This window comes from Chiloscyllium plagiosum, unplaced genomic scaffold (assembly GCF_037043375.1).
Source record: "Chiloscyllium plagiosum isolate Xiang-an unplaced genomic scaffold, Cpla_swu_hap1 HiC_scaffold_7, whole genome shotgun sequence".
NCBI lineage: Eukaryota > Metazoa > Chordata > Chondrichthyes > Orectolobiformes > Hemiscylliidae > Chiloscyllium > Chiloscyllium plagiosum.
The window spans coordinates 24,356,766-24,379,931 of NW_028270145.1; the positions used below are offsets into that span (position 1 = coordinate 24,356,766).

The window sequence follows — 23,166 nt, forward strand, 5'->3', positions numbered from 1 at the left end:
GCTCTTTCATCAGACAGAGACAACTGGTGGAGGTTTAATCTGAGGATCATCACGCCTTAGGCAAGAGGAGAGGTTGAGAAGCAGAGTCTTTCATGGTAACCTCAGCCAGTGTAGGAATTCAATCCCTTGTATTGGCATCACTCTGCATTGCAAACCAGCCATCCAGCCAACTGAACTACTTGCGGAGCGTTTCAGAGAACACCTCTGGGACACCCGGACCAACCAACCCAACCGCCCCGTGGCTCAACACTTCAACTCCCCCTCCCACTCCACCAAGGATATGCAGGTCTTTGGACTCCTCCATCGCCAGACCACAACAACACGACGGTTGGAGGAAGAACGCCTCATCTTCCGCCTAGGAACCCTCCAACCACAAGGGATGAACTCGGATTTCACCAGTTTCCTCATTTCCCCTCCCCCCACCTTGTCTCAGTCAAATCCATCAAACTCAGCACCGCCTTCCTAACCTGCAATCTTCTTCCTGACCTCTCCGCCCCCACCCCAGTCTGACCTATCACCCTCACCTTGACCTCTTTCCACCTATCACATTTCCGACGCCCCTCCCCCAAGTCCCTCCTCCCTACCTTTTATCTTAGCATGCTGGACAAACTTTCCTCATTCCTGAAGAAAGGCTTATGCCCGAAACGTCGATTCTCCTGTTCCCTGGATGCTGCCTGACCTGCTGCGCTTTTCCAGCAACACATTTTCAGCTCTGATCTCCAGCATCTGCAGACCTCACTTTCTCCTCAGCCAACTGAACTAACCAACCCCATGTGAAATGGTATAATTTAGTGCACAGCGAGATAGTTCTGTGAATATGGAGTTGGCTGATTCTTTGACTAGTTTCTGGCACACTGGCCTTATTTCGAGAATAGTTATTAGACATATTGACATTAGCCATAATAATTACCTGGTAAACCGGCATTATTTTTCTCGTGACTGCAAAAATTGGTTGAATGTTATTTTCAGCCAACTTCAAAGCTAACTCAGCAACAGAGGGATAGTCCTGAAAAAGAGACAACAGAAAAAGTAAACAAAATGTTACATCTAATAAGGACAAATTAACATCAATTCCTCCAGCACTCTCATGAGTGATACTGCTATCTAAATAAATCATGGAACTTTTCACTGTTACCAAATGAATCCACGCTGAAGTAGTTTTTCAACTTGCCATTCAGCTATAAAACCAGTATTGGGGAACATCAGATTTTTATCACCATCGATTTCAAGTTGAAAACTTAAGTTTTCAATTTCAGGACCCTCCAGCAAGATGCTGCAACGACACTAGATACTGATTAACTGATTCACAGCTCAACACTACTGTCCATCATTCTAACTACCTTGAATCACGTGGACAACAAATATACTGCCAGGAACATTGTTTTCCTCCCTGTCTAATGGAAGTGTAAAATAAAGGTAATGAAAATTCAACACCCACAATCCTATCAGCAACATCAATTTCTTCGTTGGTGAGAAAAAAAATGCTTTAAAATTAATAATATGTCCTCCTCACTGACACAAGAGCATATTCTAATCTGATTTTAAAACCTTCAGCTCCATTCGGACCAGAAATAGAAAGGTCTTTGCTGTGATTATAGAAATAAAGCATGGTTTTCTCTGACATGCAGTCCCTGAGCGCATTGAGCGCATCTTTGTCCCACTTTCTCATGTTTGTGGCTGCACCAGCTGCTTGAGTCATGGGAAATGTTTATTGATTCTCCAGCATCAGTAGCCATTTCTGGTTTTCCATATTTTGGCTCAAAAGCCCTCGTGTTGACATAACTGCATTTATTCATGGTTCCAATCTTACTTCTAATCGTAGAAGGCAAACCATATAACTTCTTTTCCTGCTCCCGCACCATCATCTCTGGTATTCCCAAAGGATTAATGTTTGTTCTCTCCTCGTTCTAATCCAAATGCTGCCCTTCAGCAACATCACCTGAAGGCACAGTGTATGTTTTCACATGAACGTTGATGACCCAGCAGTACATCACAACCACTTCTCTTGCCTTCTCCATCCTTTCTAAGTTATCTGTCTTTTTTCTGACATTCACTACTGGATGAACAGAATTTTCCTCCATTTAATCATTAGGAAGAGTGAAGCCATTGTTTCTAGTCTCTGCACCGAATTCCATTTTCTAGATACCAATTCCATTCTACTTTTTGGCTGTGAGACTAAGTCAGTCTTTTCGTAAGCTCCGTGTCACACTTGGCCTTGAGATTCGAGACATTGCTAAAATGACCTGTTTGCATCTTTAAAACATCACCTGACTTCTGCCCTGTCCCTGTCTTAGCTCATCTGTTGCTGAAACTCTCAGTGGTGACGTTGATGCTACCTTGAGGCTAGCTTATTCCAATACACTGTTGGCTGGTCGCAAACATTTTACCCCCTGTATACTAAAAGTCATCCAAAACCCAGTTCCTGTGACTTAACTCAAAGCAAGTTCTGTTCTCCTCTCACTCCTGTGTTTGTTGACCCACACTGGCTCTCACTTATGCAAAATGTTGAGTTTAAAATTATCATCCTTGTTTTCAAATCCTTCCATGACCTTAACCCTCCCTCTCTGTAATATCACCTCTAAACCCACAAACCACATGTCCCATCGAGCTAACTCTGGTCTCCCCAGTGGGGGCTCTGTCTTCAGTTGCTTAGGTCCTAAGGTGTGGAATTTCCCTACTACATTTTTCTAGCTCACTTTGCCTTGATAAGACTCCTTAAAACTTACCTGTTTGGTCAAGCTTTTCATGTCATTGATTTGGCCTGATTCTCCTGCTGTGGCCCAGTGGCATACTTTATTTTATAATGCTTTTGTTTACTGTGAAATCCTTCCTCTGTCAGTATATTCCTGGTATCCAGTGTGGCCCAAGCAATGGAGGGGATCATTATGAATTTGAAAAGACCACATTATTTATACCCATATGTACCCAGCAAAGCAGCAGGTTTGAAAAAGGTATTGTTCTTTAACTGGAACCATTGTTTATGCTGCTGTGTAGTGGGATCAAGGCTATTTTTGTTCCTTGCCCTGTTCTACCCCCCGCTCTGATGCATAATTGGGTTGGGCAAACATCTACAGTAGAAATACAAACAAAAGCCATACAGCGGCTTCTTGATGAACCCTTCCTCTCAAAAAATCCACGTGAAGCAAAAAGAAACGGAGCAGTACGGATCCCGCTCTGCTGTCAATCTGGTAAAAATATATACGCCACAGTTCTGTTGAGTTAGGAGATTTTGTTTATGCAAGCAACAAATAAGACAGTTATACTCACGTATTTAGTGTTATCTGCATAAAAGCCCTGACTATCAAGATGACATTTGCCATCATTAGGGGTCAGAATTGCTCCAAGTTTCCCATCTCCAGCAAAATGAAATCCATCATCTGAAGTATATACAAGAAGACGTGTAACATTGCGCCATCCTATCTCGTCCTGTCAGAAACAACATCTCTACTTTTAAGTAGTTGCACGTGAAATATATAAAGCTGTAACGTCATCAAAGTCTTTCAAAGATTTGTAAGTTCTATTAAATTATATGCACATTTTCACAATCTATGTTTCAAGTAAGGTTTTCTTCAAATGCACAACATTTAGCTCAAACTGTCAGATAAATACAGGAAGAGTGGCCAGGGACAGAATAAGAGATGTTCCTTTTGTAAGTATTTCAATGAAGAGACAGCCAGTGAAGTAAAACATTCCTAGTGACAAGTCCATTTTCACCAAACTCTCCTTCCCATTTTCCAGTGATGGCTAAATAAATATCTCTGCCAACATCTCACCCAATAATGTTTGGCTTCGTGGTTACCACTGCTGCCTCGAAGTGGGAGGAACCTGGGTTCGATTCCAGCTGTGGGTGACTGTCTGTGCAGAGTTTGCATGTTCTTCCTTTGTCTGCATGGATTTTGTCCAAGTGTTTGAGTTTTCTCCCACTGTTCAAGGATGCGCAAGTTAGGTGGATTGGCTATGCTACATTGTCCTGATATGTACAAGCTAGGTGGATTAGCCATTGTTAATGCGGGGTTATTGGGATAGGATGGGGCGGAGCTGAGTCTGTGTGGAATGCTGTTTGGAAGGTTGGTGCTGACTTGACAGGCTGAATGGTCTCTTTCTGCACAGTAGGGATTCCATGATTCTAATGTGACTGCAAAAGGAGAACTGCATTTTTTTACAGATTGAGAATGGATACAGAAGTCATCTACTAAGCCCAGATTCTAAAGAAGTCATACTGGACTCAAAACATTAACGCTGTTTTTGTCGCCACTGATGCTACCAGACCTGCTAAGTTTCTCCAGCAATTTCTGTTCTTATTGCAGATTTCCAGCCTGTGCAGTATCTTACTTTTAATCAAGCATTTTACATCTTATAAAGGTGTCTTGGGAGTCATTTCCAAGAGGGACTTGTTCGTGGAGCACCACGCAGGAAGAAAGTGAGGATTGCAGATGCTGGAGGTCAGAGTTGAAAATTGTAGCACTGGAAAAGCATAGCAGGTCAGGCAACATCCAAGGAGCAGGTGAGTTGACATTTTGGGCATAAGCCCATCATCAGGAATACACTCTATTTTGCATGTTGTATTTTTGTAGTAGGTGCATTTTTGCGCAGAAACAGTGGATGGAAATTCTGATTACTAGCAAAAAGAATAATGTTTTGTCTTTAAAGCCCAGTCTATGAAAGAAGCAGTCATTATTTCAAGTGAGAGAAAGGGATTGGTCCAGTATGTTTGTTCGTGGTGTTGCCAATAAGAGAGACAGGGACTATCGTAGGAAAACTGACTGGAGACGCTGATGAATGTGGAAACTTTTGCACACTCTACAATCCACATAAATCATAATTCTGTCAAATACAACCTCACCACACACACTGCTGCCTGCATCATGGCATCCAGTCCAGCCTCGGGAGGATCCAGGTTTCCAGAAATAGACTGCTTCCCAACTTCAGAAGTGAATACATTCGAATTATCTGTTAACTTCAGGACATGCCTAAAATTAAAGGGTCGCTGACATGCCTCAGTTTTAGAAGGACATGGATTTTTCATTTTCTCTGGATGCGTGTTAACAAATGGTAGGACTGTCTTGTCCACAAATGAACCAAATCCTGCAAGGAAATAAATATAGTTTGAGTGATTTACTATTTGCAATGAGTTGGATAGTGATTGTTAGTCAATGATTCCACTGGGCAAGTAACTAGAAGCAGTCACTCCAGACTTTTCTTCATTAATACAGGAATGCTGGAATTCGATATTAAGAATTTTGCAGCACAGAATAGGCCATTTGGCTGATCTGGGCTAAGCCAATAAATTTGCTTCATGCAATTCTCCTCCCATCACACTTCATTTAATCCTATCAAATTATTCTTTGATTCCTTTCTCCCTCATGTACTCATATAAAAACACAAGTAAATAGAAACAGGATGAGGCCATTTTGCCCCTTGAACCTGCTCCACCAGCCGATAAGGTAATTTAATGTGGTCTAAACTCCACTCTCCTGCCTGTTTCCCAGACTTCTTTACTCACTTTTCAACCAAAAACCTTCTAACTCAGTGACCCAGCTTCCACTGCTCCCTGTAGGAGAAAATACTCAGCACTGACTCCCCTCTGAGAGATGAAATTCCTCATCACCATCTGAAAAGAGAGAACCCTTATCTTGAAAATGTGCCCCCACCCCATTCCAGAGGAATCCTGTCCAGCTTCCTGACAAATGTATCTGTGCTATTTGCTTCAACTACTCCCAGCAAAAGCAAATTCCACATCCTCATTGCTATTCTCCATAACTACCAATTGCTATTGAACGCCTCAAGTGAATCTTTCTCCACCACACTTTCAGGCAGTGCATTTCAAAGCTATTTGCTGCATAAAAATCTTTTTCATTCTGTCGCTGCTGATGCTGCTTTTGACAAGCATCATGATTCTGGTTCCTCTGGTTTTTCAATGTACCACTAACCAGAATAGTTTATTCTCTTTGTCCTTTCTCTACGCCTCCCGTGATTGTGAGTTGCTCCTCAAATCTCCTCGTAATCTTCTCAGCAAAGAACAACCTGTTTCTTCAATCTATCTACCTAACTCATGCTTCTCATTCCTAGAACCATTCTCATGCATCTTTTCTGCATCCTTTCTAACGTCTTAAATAAAATGTTGAGTCCAGAACTGGACCCAGTATTCCAGATGAGAACAATTAACTGGTGTGTTGCACAGATTTATCATGATTTCCGAGCTTTTGTACTCCATGTCACCACTTTATAAAATCTCAAATCATATAACATTTGTTAACCAATTTCTCAATCTACTCGCCACCTGTACACATATACCACCAGGTACCTCAGCTTCTCCCCTCCTTTAGATTTGTATTGTCTAACAATCATAGGCTGACATTGAACTACATTTTACCTTCAAGCCACTTGATTGCTTTCTTGAGTATTGAGTAATATTGCATGTAAAAGCTGTATTTTTATGTTTGAGTCCACTGTTGCTATCATTGTCTATTCCTTTCTTATACTAAACACTAATCTCCTTTCTAAACATAGGAGAAGGCACACTTATTATGTGTCAAGAAGCTGATCTTGCGTGTGCTAAGTTTCAAGGTCAGAATGTCAATATATACTTAAGAAATATGGTATATCAGTATACCTTTAAGTAACTTGCTCATGACATCATCACTGTGTCATAGCTTATGTCCTAAGGGTGTAAAGATCTCATACTCTCTTATCTCAGCCCACCTGAAACATGACACTCGACAGGAAGTATATTCTTCTATTGAACTTAAAATTCACCAGACACTTATGTGTCTGAGAAGTGTAATGTTGTTACATAATAATTTTGGAGTCATAGAGTCATAGCGATGTTAAGATGGAAACAGACCCTTTGGTCTAACTCACCCATGCCAACCAGATATCCTAACCTAATCTAGTCCCACTTGCCAGCACATGGCCCACATCCCTCCAAACCCTTCCTATTCATATACCCATCCAGGTGCCTTTTAAATGTTGCAATTAAACCAGCTTCCTCCACTTCCTCTGGCAGTTTTCAGTTAGATTCCTTAATAGCATGATATCCAGGCCCAGTATCTTATATTACTCTAACTAACAGAAGTATTGCAGTATCAGTTAAGAAAACCTACTGGATACAAACACACAATTATTATACCTGAAAACAGGTCTCAATGGACATTTACTCTTCTTTTACAATTGCAGCTCTCCCCCATGTCCTCAGAGAGTAAACCACAACATTTCTCTGCTATAGTAAACTGACTGACTGCATCTAGATTATGAGAAACAATTTCCAGATGTTGAAGTTACGTGTTTGCACAAGTAGCGAGCCTTGTTCATCTACCTTATGGAAAACAGTTGGCTCACCAATTTTGCTCGACTTTGTGATACTCTTCAGTGCTTGCAGAAGTTTTCCTCCCAGGTTCTTCACATTCTCCAGATCATCTTTCATGGAGTAGGACAGGTCCATGAGGTAGTATAGGTCTACAGGGTAACCTTCAGCACGCTTAAACTTCACTTCGATTTTCTGTGGACTGTCTAAATTGCAAGGCAATAAGTTATTAAGGAATCAGAAACAAATAATTACAACTTAATAATTCCATTCAAATATTTTCCCTCCACTTCATGTCTAAAGGTTTTCACTCGATTTCAATACCATATTTAATAGTGACACTTATAAAAAAGAATATATGCGTTATTTACTTTATTGATCATGATAAACTGAACTCTACCCCATAGGGAAGGTCAACTGCTCATGAGCAAAAATATCCTTCTTGTGACATTGGAGCAATTTACTACAAATGCTGGAATCTGTATGGAAAACAAAAAATGCTGGCGATCACAAGGGACAGGCAGCACCCATGGGCATAAAGCAAGCTCCTTGTTAGGTTGCTGGCAGCTTTTTTTTGAAATACGATACTTTGCAACTTGGTAGTCAACTCTGTGTTAAATATCACCTCGAGACAAACAGTAGGCTGAAAAGGTTCAGGATTCAACAGGCTCTGTTTACCCTGGGCTTTCTTCTCAGTCAGTTGAGGTTCCGGTTTCTCCTTGTCTCTTCCAGTGCCCTTCCAAACGATCAGCCTCTGAAGCCATTGGTGTTTGTCTCACAGTTGTCTGTGCTGTTTGCCATCCTCATACCTCATTTGCTTGTGTCCTTGCAACAGATGAGTGATGTCCAACAGGTTGTGACCCAGTGGCCAGTCACCATCCAGAAAATCTTTGGATTTGTGGCCATCACTTTTATTTCATTTGTTCATGGGATGTAGATGCTTCTGACGAGGCCAGCATTTCTTATCTACCCTGAATTGTCTTTGAGAAGGTGGTGAGCCACCTTTTTGAACTGCTGCAATTCTTCGGGCAGAATTTCCCAAAGTGGGTGGAGGAGCGGGTGGGCATGCTTTGGGACACCAACTGGAGTTGCTCACTGAGATTTTGAGGTTTTGAGCTCAGGTGCACCAATAGCTGGTCACTACTGCCTGCCCTCTTCGGTCTTCTACTCCACCCAACAGCACCTCCACTGCTTAACAAGGGATCACAGCAGTTTTCAAGTTTCAAAATGGGATAGGAGTGGCGAAAAAGTTTGGAATACACTGGCTTATGGTGTTGGCACATCCGCAGAACTATTAGAGAGGGAGATCCAAGGTGTTATCCTGTACTAGGGTGACTGTAGTGATTGCAAGAGCCATCAAGACATCCACACACGAAGCACCAAGAGAAAAACATTGCTCGTAATGTATTTGGCAAACTGCAGATCTTAGCTGAATGTATCTCTTCCAAATCAAAGTGTAGTTTTTGAATGGAACATCTACAATTGACATGATCTTCTCAGTACAGTAGCTTCAAGAGAAATACCAAGAACAAAGAAGGCCATGACATATTACATTCATTGATCTAATTGAAAGCATTCAACCATCTGAGCACAGCAAGTCCATATAAGCTGCTGGAGAAAACGGCAGCCTGCTGAAGCTGTTCATTATGACCTCTTTCTGTGACACCATGATAGGTAAGGTCAGCAATGATGTAACATCAAAGGCTTCAAAATACCCACTGGGATCAAACAGGCTTGTACACTAGCACCAATACCCTGATGTATTCTTCTATGAGCTTGCAGTTCATCAACATGCCCTTGTATATCAAAACTGATAAAAGGCTGATCTTCCCCTCGAGTAGAATCTACTTAATTTTGGTATGGTTGGTTTGACCACTTCCCATGGGAATTTGTTGAGCTGGATTAAGTGCAGTTCTGATGCAGCAAAGAGCTTCAGTGTATGTTCCAGACCTTGATTTTTGAGGATCTAGAGGAAATTAGTTAGTCTCTTATACTTCCCCCCATCTATTTACTGACCGGAGAGTAGGCAGGCTTGAAAAATAAGTGTATGATCTATACGCAATGTAAATATGATGAATTCATAATAGAAATTCTAGTAGCAGAATCATGTGTGCATAATACCAGGAAAAGCTATTCTGATCAAAGATAAATATGATTATCCAGATTAAATAAATGGATTCTTTGCTCAGGCTGACTGCAAGCATGCACATTAATTAATTAACACAATTGCAAGCGGTGAGTAAGCTTAATAACGACAGCAAGATATATTATGTGCAATGAGGAACAGCAAACTCAATTCAATGCAGTCTGAAGTAAAGCAAGCTGATACAGGAAAATACAAATATGTCTACTTTATTAATTTATTAGTTTAATTAAGTTCAGCTTGATCTATTTTCCTTTTCGGCTTCCTCATCAACATAACACAAGCGATTCAAATTTCCTTGTCGAAAAGTATGGGTCCAATTTTTATTCTGTGTATGTGAATGCATTCTGAGCAAATTAAAGTTTTGCTCCTTTTTTACAAACATTACAAAAAAGCAAAGAACTGAGCCATTGTTCTCCATTTTTCTTTGTATTTCTTAGTGTTACCCAGAGTACACAGAATTATTGAAGAATACTGAATTGCAATACGTTTCCTTGAACTGTTGGGCAATGTAAATTTTCATTGCATACATATATATGATAAACATAACATATATGTTAAATATAAACATTTGCAAGTTATTGATAACTCTCAGGACTATGATGTTCCAAGTATCTTGAGATTTTACCTCGTCGCAGAAAGAGTTTAACTTTCTGTGGTTTTATCTGTATCACATTAGTTCCAGAATTTACAAGTTCTTTGTTCAATTGCAATTCTATGTCATTTTGTGGGTTGATAATCTCTGCTTTTTTGCAACCTCTGTTCTCAAGGGACTTCACAGAATCACAACGTGCAGAATTTGGTTCTCCAGCCTTGGTGAAATTCTGGATGGAAGTAAAGTTGGAAAAAAACAATTAAGTATAGTTTGACAATGTTTTCTACCTACATTTGAACATTGGAAGGCAGTTCAATTGTACAGGTACAAAAGAGTGCACATGATGAATATGTGAGATTGAAAGATCGGCGAGAAGGTCAAGCTGATCAGATTTTAGCATTGCTCAAACTTCATACGTTTTCAAAGACTAGCATGTGGTTCCTTGCTTTAGCTAAAATGCCCTCTTCTGTAAAATTAACTGACATGACCATTGTGCAAACTCCAACAACATATTTCAGCAATAGTTACATCCCAACATAAACAGATTGGAGAAGGAGAATCCTCAATTTCATAAAATGGGACACATGTCTTGTTTTTTTTTAAATACAAAAAATAACTTAAACTGCTTTTGATTTTCATTTTTATTTCAAACTAATTACCTCATTATGCAAACCGTCCAGCTTCATACTATATGAAAGATTCTTACCTAATTTCTGGATTACTTCTCCTTGCAGGTACAGTGGCCAAATCTCCCCCATGCAAGGAATAATGTGAAGGAATTTAAAATTAATGAATGCCTCCCTTAATGGGAATTATCCTTGTAAAATTGGTCTGTGGGAGTTGCGTTGAAGAAAATTAGGCAAAACTCCACAAAATGAATTTGTGATGGATCATCGAGGTGGAAATGGGGAGATCCTGGAATCCTAGTTATTATGAAGCTTTATTTACCCAGAACTGACTCACACTCTGCAGTATCACTTGGACAACTGTTTGGCTGCAAATTCTCAACTAATATGCTGTAATTGAGAAATCTTCACCATTATTTAATTAGATTTCACAGAATCAAAATATCATGACTTTCAAAAAAAAACCAATCCTCAAAAATTTCTGAAATGGCTCAAACTTCAGGTTAGCAGTGAACAAACAGCACCACACTTAGCTTGATCTTTTGCACCAAGATTTTCTGTGATTACAGGCCATTTGTGACCGATATGTTGAGGATGACCAACTGTGGATCTCCTTGACCAATTGGGTTCAAAAATCTTTACCAGTCTGAACCAGGAAATGTCAATTGGAACAGTCAATTCAATGTAAAATCATGTACAGAAAGCAAAATAAGGAGCCAGAAAGAAAGGGAGGTGAAAGAGGCACAAATAATTTTAAAATAAAATCTCCAACAATAGTTAAAAGAGGATAGAATGAGATTCCACAATTATATACATTATTTTTCTCAGTGCCAGTGAAATTGCTCCAGGCAAAGGACTCCACCATTGGTTTCGGTTCCACAGACTGCCAATTCCATTGCTTTCTGGCCAGAGATACTGTCATGATGTGGAGGTGCTGTTGTTGAACTAGGGTGGGCAAAGTCAAAAATCACACAACACTAGGCTGCAGTCCAACAGGTTTATTTGGAAGTACAAGCTTTTGGAACGCTGCTCCTTCATCAGGTAGCTAGTGGGGCAGGATCAGAGACACAAGATTTATAGTAAAAGATCAAAGTGTCATACAACTGAAGTGATGTTTTGAACAACCTTTAATCACTTAGAATGGGGATGCAGGTTTCGATTGATTAGTATGTAAATCCCAGAACCTCTTTTAGGGTGGCACAGCGGTTAGCACTGCTGCCTCACAGCGCCAGAGACCCGGGTTCAATTCCCGCTTCGGGCAACTATCTGTGTGGAGTTTGCTCATTCTCCCCGTGTCTGCGTGGGTTTCCTCCAGGTGCTCCAGTTTCCTTCCACAGTCCAAAGATGTGCAGGTTAGGTGAATTGGCCATGCTAAATTGCCCGTAGTGTTAGGTGTAGGGGAATGGGTGTTGGTGGGTTGCTCTTCGGAGGGTCGGTGTGGACTTGTTGGGCCGAAGGGCCTGTTTCCACACTGTAAGTAATCTAATCTAATCTAAAAAAAAGTCACAGTCCTGAGCTAAGGTTTTATAAAAGAAAGGTGACATCTTAGCTCAGACCATGCATTAAAACTGTGAGGTTAGAGTCTATGTCTATACCAACCTGGAATCTATTTCCAAAGTTGGAATTTACAAAATGTCACATGACTGACTGCCTGCAGATTGTGTGCTTTTTGAACAAAATAGAATGTATCTGCAAATGCAAACCTGTAAATGCAAATTCACCCCATAGATTGATTTGTGTCCGTGTGTGTGTGTATGTGTGTGTGTGTATGTGTGTGTGTATGTGTGTGTGTGGAGGGAGATTGTGTGTGTGTGTGTGTGTGTGCATGTGTGTGTGTGCGCGTGTGTGTGTCTGAGAGAATGTGTATACGAGAGAGGGTCTGTGTGAGTGTATGAGTGTGTGAGTGTATAAGAGTATGTGTGCTTGTGTGTGAGTATTTAGTGTAGTGGGGTCACCTGTGGTGTGACATGAACCCAAGATCCCAGTTGAGGCTGTCCTCATGGGTGTCGAACTTGGCTATCAGCCTTTGCTTGGCCACTCAGCGTTGTTGTGTATCCTGAAGTCCATCTTGGAAGATGGTCACCCGAAGATCCAATGCTGAATGTCCATGACAGATGAAGTGTTCCCCGACTGGAAGGGAACATCCCTGTCTTGCGATTGTTGTGTGGTATTCATTCATCCATTACTGTAGCATCTGCTTTGTCTCACCAATGTACCATGCCTCGGGAATCCTTGCCTGCAATGTATGAGATAAGCAACGCTGGCCTCACAAGTGATGGGTGGTGTCCCCATGTGTAATGCTGGTATCCATGTCGTCACTCTGATATGTCTTACAGTGGTTGCCATGACAGAGTTGTACAGTGTTGTGGTCCATGTTGTCCTAAAGGCTGGGCAGTATGCTGTGAACAATGGTCCGTTTAAGGTTCGGCAGTTGTTTAAAGTCAAGAAGTGGAGGCGTAGGGAAGATCTTGATGACGTGCTCATCCCTATCAATAATGTGTTGCAGGCTGCGAGTGATATTGTCATTTTAGTCTAAAATCTGAGGACAGCTTCCAAATTATAGGGTTCTTGGAACTTTCAATGCTTATAACAATCTCAGTTAATATTAAAAGTTAATAATTTAAAAGCAGACCAGCCAATAATAGCCATGAATAAAACATACTACAGTCATATAATCCAACATAACAGCTTGTGTTCTCTGAAATTATTTACTTAATCACATGTATAATGTTACACATCACTCGGGTAGCAAGCTGGAAATTAAGCCCCAAAAATTCCCAGTGTCATCCGAGAAGTTAAAAATTTGAAGTCTGCAAAATTCCCCAATTTGCCTGTCTTTTCGACCCAGGTTGACTGAAAGCACGGGCTACGTTTCTGTACTTACTTATTACAAATGAATGGATGCTAGCTGTTGAGAAATGACAATGAACCGTTGACGTACAGTATTCCTACTTAAAACTCAACTCCTCCTTCCAAATTCCCCCTACAGACACATACAGACAGACAAAAAGCATTCTTGGTTTGGGTGGAGGGCAAAACTGGGAAGGCAGTTTCTGTAAGCAGCCTCTGCATGTGGTTCACTGAGATGCTCCTTTTCACTTGCCTGTACTTGCAGCTTCTCAAGCTGTCTTCTTGAGATATTTCACATAGTTTGCAGAATTCACAGAATGACTTTCAAGTGTCTGACATAGTGATTAAAATTGACAGTCTACAGCAACTGGTGAGGGAAAATAAACAGGCTCCCTTTAGGCTTCAGGTATTTTTTTACAGCAAAGACAACACCACTACGTCCCTTTCCGGACGTCTCAAGACTTCTGGACGCACTGTTCACTCATATTGGGATCTAGTCACATAGTTGTTACCAGGCAGAAGGTCTTTGTCATCATCAGTGGGTCACTAGCAAACAACTAATCAACTACTCGTTGCTGGCCAAATCTCCTCACTTTGTGCATACCCTGATGCTCATTAATATTCCCCCATTAATTGAACAAACAACATGTAAACAGCACAAGGTTGCTTTTTAAAAAGTGCAATAATCCCTTGCACATCCTTAACTTTCAAAATAGTACTTTCTCCATTTAGCCCACAATCAAAATAGAGAAAAACAAAAAGATATGGTCTTTACAATAGAATCCCTATAGTGCGGAAACAGACCCTTCGGCCCAACAAGTCCAGACCAACTCTTTGAAGAGAAACCCACCCAGATCCATTCCTCCTACCCAATATTTACCCCTGACTAATGCACCTAACCTACACATCCCTGAACACCATGGGCAATTTAGCGTGGCCAATTCACCCCTGACCTGCTCATCTTTGGACTGTGGGACAAAACCGGAGGAAGCCAACGCAGACATAGGGAGAATGTGCAAACATCACACAGACAATCATCAGAGGGTGGAATTGGACCTGGGGTCTGTGGTACTGTGAGGCAGCAGTGTTAACCACTGAGCCACCATGCTGCCCAAATAGTTAGTCCTATCTTCCATCTCAGACAATTTCACTTTAAATTAGCGACCAATTAATCACTAATATCATCGAAATAATTTTTAAACCCTGGCTCCCTCCGTTCTGATAGAAGCAAAATAATCTCAAATATTTGGTTTCCTTGATGGTAAAGCATATCCTACTTTAGATGTGGGTACTGTACCAAACAATGAGAATATGCACCATTTACCCAATTAGGCTTACCAGTGCCTTACACCAGGCACAACCTGGTCCTAAGTTGATGCATTCCTGGCAAGTTGATCCCGCATTTGTAGGATTGCAGGTAGAATCTGAAAGATAAAATAAAAATAATTCTCTGTTATTCCAGTTACATTTACAAGAGGTGACAGGGAAAATTACGGAACTGTCATTCCAAAGCTCCATAGTGCCCATATATACAATTCTGCAGTGGACAATAACAATCAAAAGGTGGAGGTGGGTCCTGCAGATGCTGGAGATTAGAGTCAAGGTTAGAGTGGTGCTGGAAAAGCACAGCAGGTCAGGCAGCATCCGAGGAGCAGGAAACTCTTCCTGTCTATCTTCCTTCCCACCTATCCGCTCCACCCTCCTCTCTGACTTAGCACCTTTGCCCCTACCTCCATCCAACTATTGCACTCTTAGCTACGTTCTCCCCAGCCCCACCCCCTCCCATTTATCTCTCCACCCCCCCCGTGGCTCCCAACCTCATTCCCAATGAAGAGTTTTTGCCCGAAATGCCGATTTTCCTGCTCCTCGGATGCTGCCTGACCTGCTGTGCTTTTCCAGCACCACACTAGAAATAACAATCAAAAGAACAAGAAAGTGTCTATTCGTCATTATTGAGGTTGACACTTCTGCACTAACAATATCTGGTCCAGTGCCAGGCTGACTGGAAAAACATTCAAATTTTCTGGGGTCAAAGCAAGTGACACTATAACAAGTATTAATGTGTGAGGACTTGTGGTCTTATATCTAACACACCTCTGCCTCTGAGTCAGAAGTTTTAGGTTTCAGCCATTCAGTGGCAAAGAAAACTCAAGAGACTCAACAGTCCACTTCCGATCCTATTTCATGTTTGTATTTCCAATGGAATAAGGAAGGAGCATCACATAATGAGTTTCAAAAAGAATTGCATGGATTTAATTACAGTTGATAAGCAAACATAACTGCCTTCGCAGGATGGGGATTGTGTGACAGTAATAGTAGATATATCCTAAAAGAGTGAGGAGAGATGTAGGGATTGGTTGACCAGAGGATGTGGCAGTGGTTGAAGCAACTGGAATAAACACAAGCACAGTGAAGCACATGACAAGATAAAAATATGTGTAGTCTGAATCGTCAGGGAATGCTAATACTACAGTTTTTCTGACATACAAGATAAAGAAGGCAATGTAAATAACCTTTGTGCGCTGTTTAATCCACCAAATCTGAGAAATATATTCGTGATATCTGAATTCTGCAACTCACTTTAAGGCATTTTTTGAAAGTTACTGAGGCCTCTTATTTGTTTCATTCTCAGGATGTGAGGATGACTGGCAAGATTCTGCTCTCCTTTGAGGAGGTGATGCTTAGCCTTCTCAAACTGCTGCAGTTCAACTCTGACAGTGATATTAGATAAGGATTTTATGCATCTTAACCAAGCAAGTGTGAAGTAACACCAATACATGTTCAGCCAGAAGGAAAAAATAAGTAAAACTTGGAAATATTTCGCACTGTTGTGATCTGATCTTGTATATCTTAAAATAGAACTCCAATTCAGACCAGCCATTTCCAAGTTTCACTGACTTTTCCTTTTTGTCAAAATGGTGTAATACTGAATTGTGGTATTTTCATGCACAGGGCTGTCCTTGTCCTTCTCAGTGTCAGAGGTTTGAGAGGTGCTGCTTGGTGATTTTTCACAGTGGATTCTATAAATAGGTCACACTCAGCCACAGTAACTTTGGAGGGAGCAGCTTTTTAAGCTAATAGTTTGTGAGACTTTTCAGTGTTATTGGATACACACTTACTCAAGGTTATTCCATCACATTCCTGATGTGTCTTGCATGTTGTAGAGAGGTTTAAGCAAATCAGAAGAAATTTTACATAACCATGACTTCTTAAAATTTCTTACAACCAGAATCAAAATGGTTTAATGAAAAGGAAATCATGTTTGGCAAATGCTGTTTGAGTACTCTAAGAATGCAACAAGCAAGGTCGATAAAAGGGAACTGGTAGATGTCGGGTTTTTGGGCTTCCAAAATGCATTTCATAAGTTGTCACATGACTTTTAAATTTACTCAGGAGATATGAACATTGCTGGTTAGGACAACATTTATTACTCATCCCTAATTGTCCAGAAGACAGTTAAGAGTTAACTACATTGCTGTGTGTCTAGAGTCACATGTAATCCAGAGTGGGTAAGGATGGCAAATTTTCTTCTCTAAAGGACATTAGTGAACCAAATGGTTTGTGTGAAAGGTTACGACACAGGAAAAGATTTCATAGTTTTGGAGTGACATATTAACATAGATGGAGTATTAGCTAATGAACAGGAAACAGATTTGAGATAACTGCAGAATTTTCAACTTCGCAAATTGTAACCATTAGTGTGGCCTGAATTATTTTCAATTTATATTAATGACTTGAATGAAGTTTTTTTCTTATAAATTCGCTGACAATACAAAAATATGTCAGAAAGCAAAGTTGACAATGATCTGAAGAGTCTGGAAACTATAGATAGGTGAAATAAGTCAGCAAAAAATATGGAGGATAATGTCAGAAAATTAGAGGTTGGTATTTGAGTGGAGGCAGATTGAAGTATGCTACAGTCCAGAGGGAGCTAGTCATCCTTGTTCATGAATCACAAGAAGTTAGAAGATTGGTGCAACAAGTCATCAGGAAGGCAAATGAAGTGTTGACTTTGATTTCAAGATGGATGGAATATAAAAGTTGGAAACTTGGTAACAAAGCAAGGTATGTGACCACATCTAAATTGCAGAAGTTTTGGTTCCCTCATGTAAGGAAGAATGTACTTACATTGAAATTGGTTCAGAGAAATTTCTGATTTGAAGATGTTGTCTCATAAGGCAAGGAGACTGGATCTATAGTGTAATATATATTATTTAAAATATTATGTATCACATTAATATGATTTTTGGAAAGAGAATTTTATCAAAGAAGTAGATGAAGCTTTTCTTTAAAAATAAAATCACAGTCTGTTCAGCATCGTTCAGAAAGCAAGTGGCTGTGAATGTCTGGGGTGTGTTTATGAGGAATTGTTTCAACTGTTGTGGTTTACAACAAGCAGACTAAACATTGAAGGTTATTAATTTGTTTTCAGTTCAGAATAACCCGGGATTGATCTTAGTTTAGAAAAGCCAGAAATTTGAAACTTTTTGAGACAGTTCAGAAGAGACTGGGATCAGAAGAAATGTAAGTTCTCTCCTTAAAAAAGTTGAGGACAGTTCATTGAAAACACAGTCACCGCAAAAGAAAAGTTTAATTTGTCCAGCTTCAAATGAGGAGAGTTCTGATCAGAATTTGCAAGTTACCATAAGCTGACAATGTTTAAGCTTTCAGTTTTATGTGTATTCATGTAAGAAGACTTCATGGTTCACAGAAAAGAAAATGGAGCGAATCAGTTAAGTAGAACTTAAAGATTTGATACAGAAGGGTAATTTCTCTGGACTTAAATTTCTGTAAATAGGTGGTTTTGTGAAGTAGGTTGAGAACCTTGTGCTGCTGTGTGTTTTAAGATTTTTTTAAAAATCTGTCTTATATCTAAACAACTTATTTTTTGATTTTTGTGTTGTAAACCTCTGTTTTATTATTGAAGTAACTTCACAGTCTCGTGAAACTATGTTTCAGTATCTGACCTCCATGTTCACCGAAATTTAAAAGAAACGATCCATCAAACTAGATTTCATTCTGGGATCTGACTTGTCCATCAACTGGGAATATAACAGAGTCAAATAAGGATTTTTCTACATGAGACTGAGATGAGTGGAAATTCATTCTGTCAGAGAATCATAAGTCTTTGGTATTTTACTTCACAGGAAGTAGCAGAGGCAGGGTCATTGAAGATATTTAAGGCTGAGTTAGAGAGATGTTTAATTTACAGTAGTGTGAAGGGCTTTGGGCAAAAGTCACAAAAGTGGAGTTAAAGGTGTAGGTTTGTTCGCTGAGCTGTAGGTTTGATTCATTACCTGGCTCGGTAACATCATCAGTGGCGACCTCCAAGTGAAACGAAGCTGTTGTCTCCTGCTTTCTATTTATATCCTTCTCCTGAATGGGGTTCCTGGGGTTTGTGATGATGTCATTTCCTGTTCGTTTTTCACCACAAACCCCAGAAACCCCATCCAGGAGAAAGATATAAATAGAAAGCAGGAGACAACAGCTTCGCTTCACTTGGAGGTCGCCACTGATGATGTTACCTAGCCAGGTAATGAAACCTCTGGATATCAAACCTGCAGCTCAGCGAGCAAACCTACACCCTAAACCTCAACCTGAGCTACAAACCTTCACAAACCTTGCGAGTGGAGTTAAGGCCAGAATCAAATCAATCAGCCATGATTTTACTGAATGGCATAGCAAGCTGGAGAAGCTGAATGGCTTACTCCTGCTGCTGTTTCTTATGTTCCTTAGTTATGAAAGTATGGACAAAACAGGCAAGATTGCATATTGTGCTTGTTCTCAGTTTCCCTGAAAAGGTGCTGGCTCGCTATCTCACTGAATCACTGCCATTCTAGTGGTGATGCTGTTTGAATAATTGTGCTAAGCAATGTTCCCTGAAAGTTCTTTCACGGCTGGTGAAGATTTATGACCCCTGAAGAGGGGCCCCTTGGTTCGAGATCAGTCAAAAGAATCAATGGAATGCGGTGTGTACAAGAGCAAGGGTCATTAGTTTATTGAATTAAGGTACCTTGACGCAATTCTATCCAGCAACACAGAGGTTAAAGCTTTATGTTCCGCGGTGAAGTTGCGCAATTACATTTGAAAATTACACATTATTTATATGTTTTTTAAGAGATAGTACAGACTTAATTACGAGAAAGACCAATCACATATAAGAAGGTGACATGATTTACAGCAAGTTAATCCAATGATATATCCTTGGAAAGGGTTCTTATTTACGTAAATCATCACGCCATTGTAGCGGTTCAAGGTTAGTTCGAATTGTCAATTAATGTGTCAGTATTCATTTTATGAAAACTCTATTGTCCTCTTGTCTTTGAATTTCAGCTTAATTCTGCAAAACAGCATTTCAGGTTCACAGGTTTCAATCACTCTTCTCAGCCATTTTCTTGTATTATTTGAAATTGAAAAGCCATTTTATGGTTAGTAAAAATCTACATATACTTGTTGCTTCTAATAATAATCTAAATTCAATATTCCAATCCTCGCTGGGAGGTTCCACATACACACCAGCCTGACTCACTGACTTCCACTTTTGGGAAGCTGCTGCCATGCATGGACCTTGGAGGTCCACCCAGTGGAAAAATAAATTGGAAGGAATATTGGTGCTGGATGGAAAATTCAGGAATCAACTGGTAGACTGTGACTTTGCAGAGGATTATCACAGAGGATTGGATGTCCTTGAAGCTAACTCAATATAAAATTTATCTATTCTTTCTCCTGATTTCTTTCTCCAAAAACCAATTCTGTCTTCTGCGTTGTCACTGACCTGATTTCTCTCAGTTTATTTGATCAAGCATTTGAGATGCTTCTGACACAGTGAAACAAAAGCCTAATCAACTTCTTTGTGCTCCAAATACAGATCCTAACTTTGAGAATTGCTAAATAAAGACATGTTTTGTCAAAGCTTTTCATTATGCACCCATCTGGGCAATTCACAGGAAATACTAAAATAAAGGGAAAGCAACTTTATGTTCCTTGGTTACTAATTTCTTTATTGGTGGGGAAATAAACACTTTCACAATTTAACCCCTCAGACCCTGCTCTAAATGTGAACACTTACTGTATTCCTTTTGGCTTTCTGTGCTCCAACCAATACAATCTTGATTTCAAACCCCTTTATTATAACTACATCTTCTCGTTGTTCATATCATTTCTGGAATTCCAGCACACTTTTCAGTGGTTCCAATGCCCTCTTTAATAAATGAGGTGTCCAGATGCAGACAGGAATGAATTAGCATTTCTCCAGCTTTCACAGCAATTACCTTTCACAGCCTCAGGATGCCCTACTTAATCCAGCCAATTAAATACTTTTTTGGAGTATAGTCACTGTAAGAAACATGCATCCAATTTCCATCCTACATAGTACCTCAAATGAGATAATTATCAAGTAATCTGCTTCTGTGATTTTGAATGACGGCAAGATACCAGCAAGGACACTCAAAAGAGCTCCCTTTCCTTCCAAAATCCTGCCATGGCTTATTTTATGTGTAACTCTAATGTGTAACCAAATTCATGTTTTAATAAAACCCATTAGAATATTGACAGAAATCATTGGAATCTTACTGTAAAAGTGAACTCTAAAAATGACTCATGGACAGCATATCATGAAATGGTAGTTATAATTTTGGGATTCCTCATAATTTTACACAGTACATGGTACAAAACCTGTATAACGAAAAATGCACTGGAAAATGTGCAAATGAACTTTACAAGACTATTTAGAAGTAATTGTACCAAAATTGAGGTCACAACTATCAGGAGAAACTAAACAGGTTAGTTTTTTTGCTCGAAAAGGGAAGACAAAGGGGTGACCTGAAACAAATTTCAGAATGATTAAATTTTAGGAGGGTTATCTGAGAGAAAATATTTCCCCTTACTGGAAAACTGAAGACTGTAAAACTAAAGTCATGATTAATCAAAATGAACTTGGAAAAAAAAAGTTCCCCAAAGAGTGGTTAAAATGTCAACTCCAGATGAAATAGTTGAGATTAACAGTTTAGATGAGTATCTAAGAGGAAGCGAACTAAGAATGAGGAAGGAAGGATTAGAAAGTCATCTTAAGAAGCTTACACATGAGGTTTGGGGGAGGTTCTTGTGCAACATAAGTACCAGCATTGACACATTGTCGTAAATGGCCAGTTTCTCTGTAGTATGTTTGCTGTTTGTAACATGCAGCACATTGTAAAGCGCAGCAGAAACAAAGAACATAGAGTGATTGTCCAGTTGCTGAAAGAGTGCAAGTACAAAATAGTAATCATTACATCAGAAGACAATGAGTAAAGAACTCAAAGAGACAGATGTTGGGAAAAAAAGTAAGTAACGGGAGGAAGCTGAGGAAATAGAAGAGAGAGAAAGCAAGACAAAACGGAAGAGAACAGAGAATAGTCATATGACCAAATACAAATTACATTGGAAGAACCACAGATGATAAAATGTGAACCAAGCACTGGAAGTGATGAGGCAAGTGATTGTACAATGTGATCTCGAGGCAGTGGGATAGTGAGCATGTCTCTGGTCTAATTATCCAAAGGCCTAGGTTAATATTTTGACCACTGCAGTAAGACACAGATTTAAATCCACAACATGAGTTGGTGGAATTTAAATTCAGTTAATGTATCTGGAATTATTCTCAAAAAAGAAGCCATCACCAATTCTCATTAAAATCTAGCTGGCTCATGAATATCTTTTTTGGGAAGTAAACCAGCCATTCTTACCTGGTCACAGAGTCATAGAGTCCTACAGCATGGCGACAGGCCCTTTGGCCCAAATTGCTCTATGTTGACCAAAATGTCTGTTCATGCTAACCTCTGCACTTGGCCCATATCCTTCTAAACCTTTCTCATCCATGTATTTGTCCAAATGTCTTTTAAATGTTGTTAATGTACCCGCCTCAACCACTTCCACCAGAAGCTCATTCTATATGTATATTACCCTCTGTGTCAAAACGTTGCCTCTCACGTTCCCTTTTATTCTTTCCTCTCTAACCTTAAACTGATGTCCTCTAGTCCTCGAAAAAAGTCCTAGCTTGTTCAACCTCTCCCTCTAACTCAGACCTTTGAGTCCAGCAATATGTTTGTAACTTTCTACAATTTCTTGTAAACTTTTTCCAGTTGAATAACATCCTTCCTTTCATAAGGTGACCAAAACTGAACACAATACTTCAAATGTGGCCTCACCAAGTTCCTGTATAACTGCAATATAACTTCCCAACCTCTATACTCAGTGCCCTGATTGATGAAGGCCAGTGTGCCAAAAGCCTTCTTCACTGCCCTGTCTACCTGTAACTCCACTTTCAGAGAACCATGCACCTGAACTCCAAGGTTCCTCTGTTCCACGACACTCCTTAAGGCCCTACCATTTACCATGAAACTCCTACTTTGAATTGTCTTTCCAAAATACAAGACCTCACACTTATCTATATTAAACTCCATTTGCCATTTCTCAGCCAACTCCCCCAGCTGATGAAAGTCCTGCTGCAATTTCTGATAACCTTCCACAGTGTCCACGATATTGCCTATTTTAGTGTCATCTGCGAACTTACTAATCATTCCTTGGATATTCTCATCCAAATTATTGACATAGGTAACAAACAGTAGCGGGCCCAGTACTGACCCTGTTGAGGCACTCCACTAGTCACAGG

General features: G+C 40.0%; 1 protein-coding gene across 5 annotated transcripts in view; it reads right to left on the reverse strand.

Moving 5' to 3' along the window:
* The window catches only part of itgb2 (integrin, beta 2), a 94,849-nt gene that overhangs the window by 23,323 nt on the left and 48,360 nt on the right, over positions 1-23,166 (reverse strand). For 3 of the 5 annotated variants that reach the window (XM_043693218.2, XM_087988843.1, XM_087988841.1), the window contains 6 exons: positions 14,856-14,941; positions 10,075-10,270; positions 7,339-7,509; positions 4,844-5,085; positions 3,268-3,426; positions 911-1,006 (listed from right to left, as the gene is read on the reverse strand). In XM_043693218.2, coding sequence (XP_043549153.1) covers positions 911-1,006; positions 3,268-3,426; positions 4,844-5,085; positions 7,339-7,509; positions 10,075-10,270; positions 14,856-14,941 — 950 coding nt within the window. Of the gene's footprint in view, positions 1-910; positions 1,007-3,267; positions 3,427-4,843; positions 5,086-7,338; positions 7,510-10,074; positions 10,271-14,841; positions 14,942-23,166 lie in introns of those variants that run through there. The other 2 variants (XM_043693220.2, XM_087988842.1) reach the window with 2 other exon arrangements.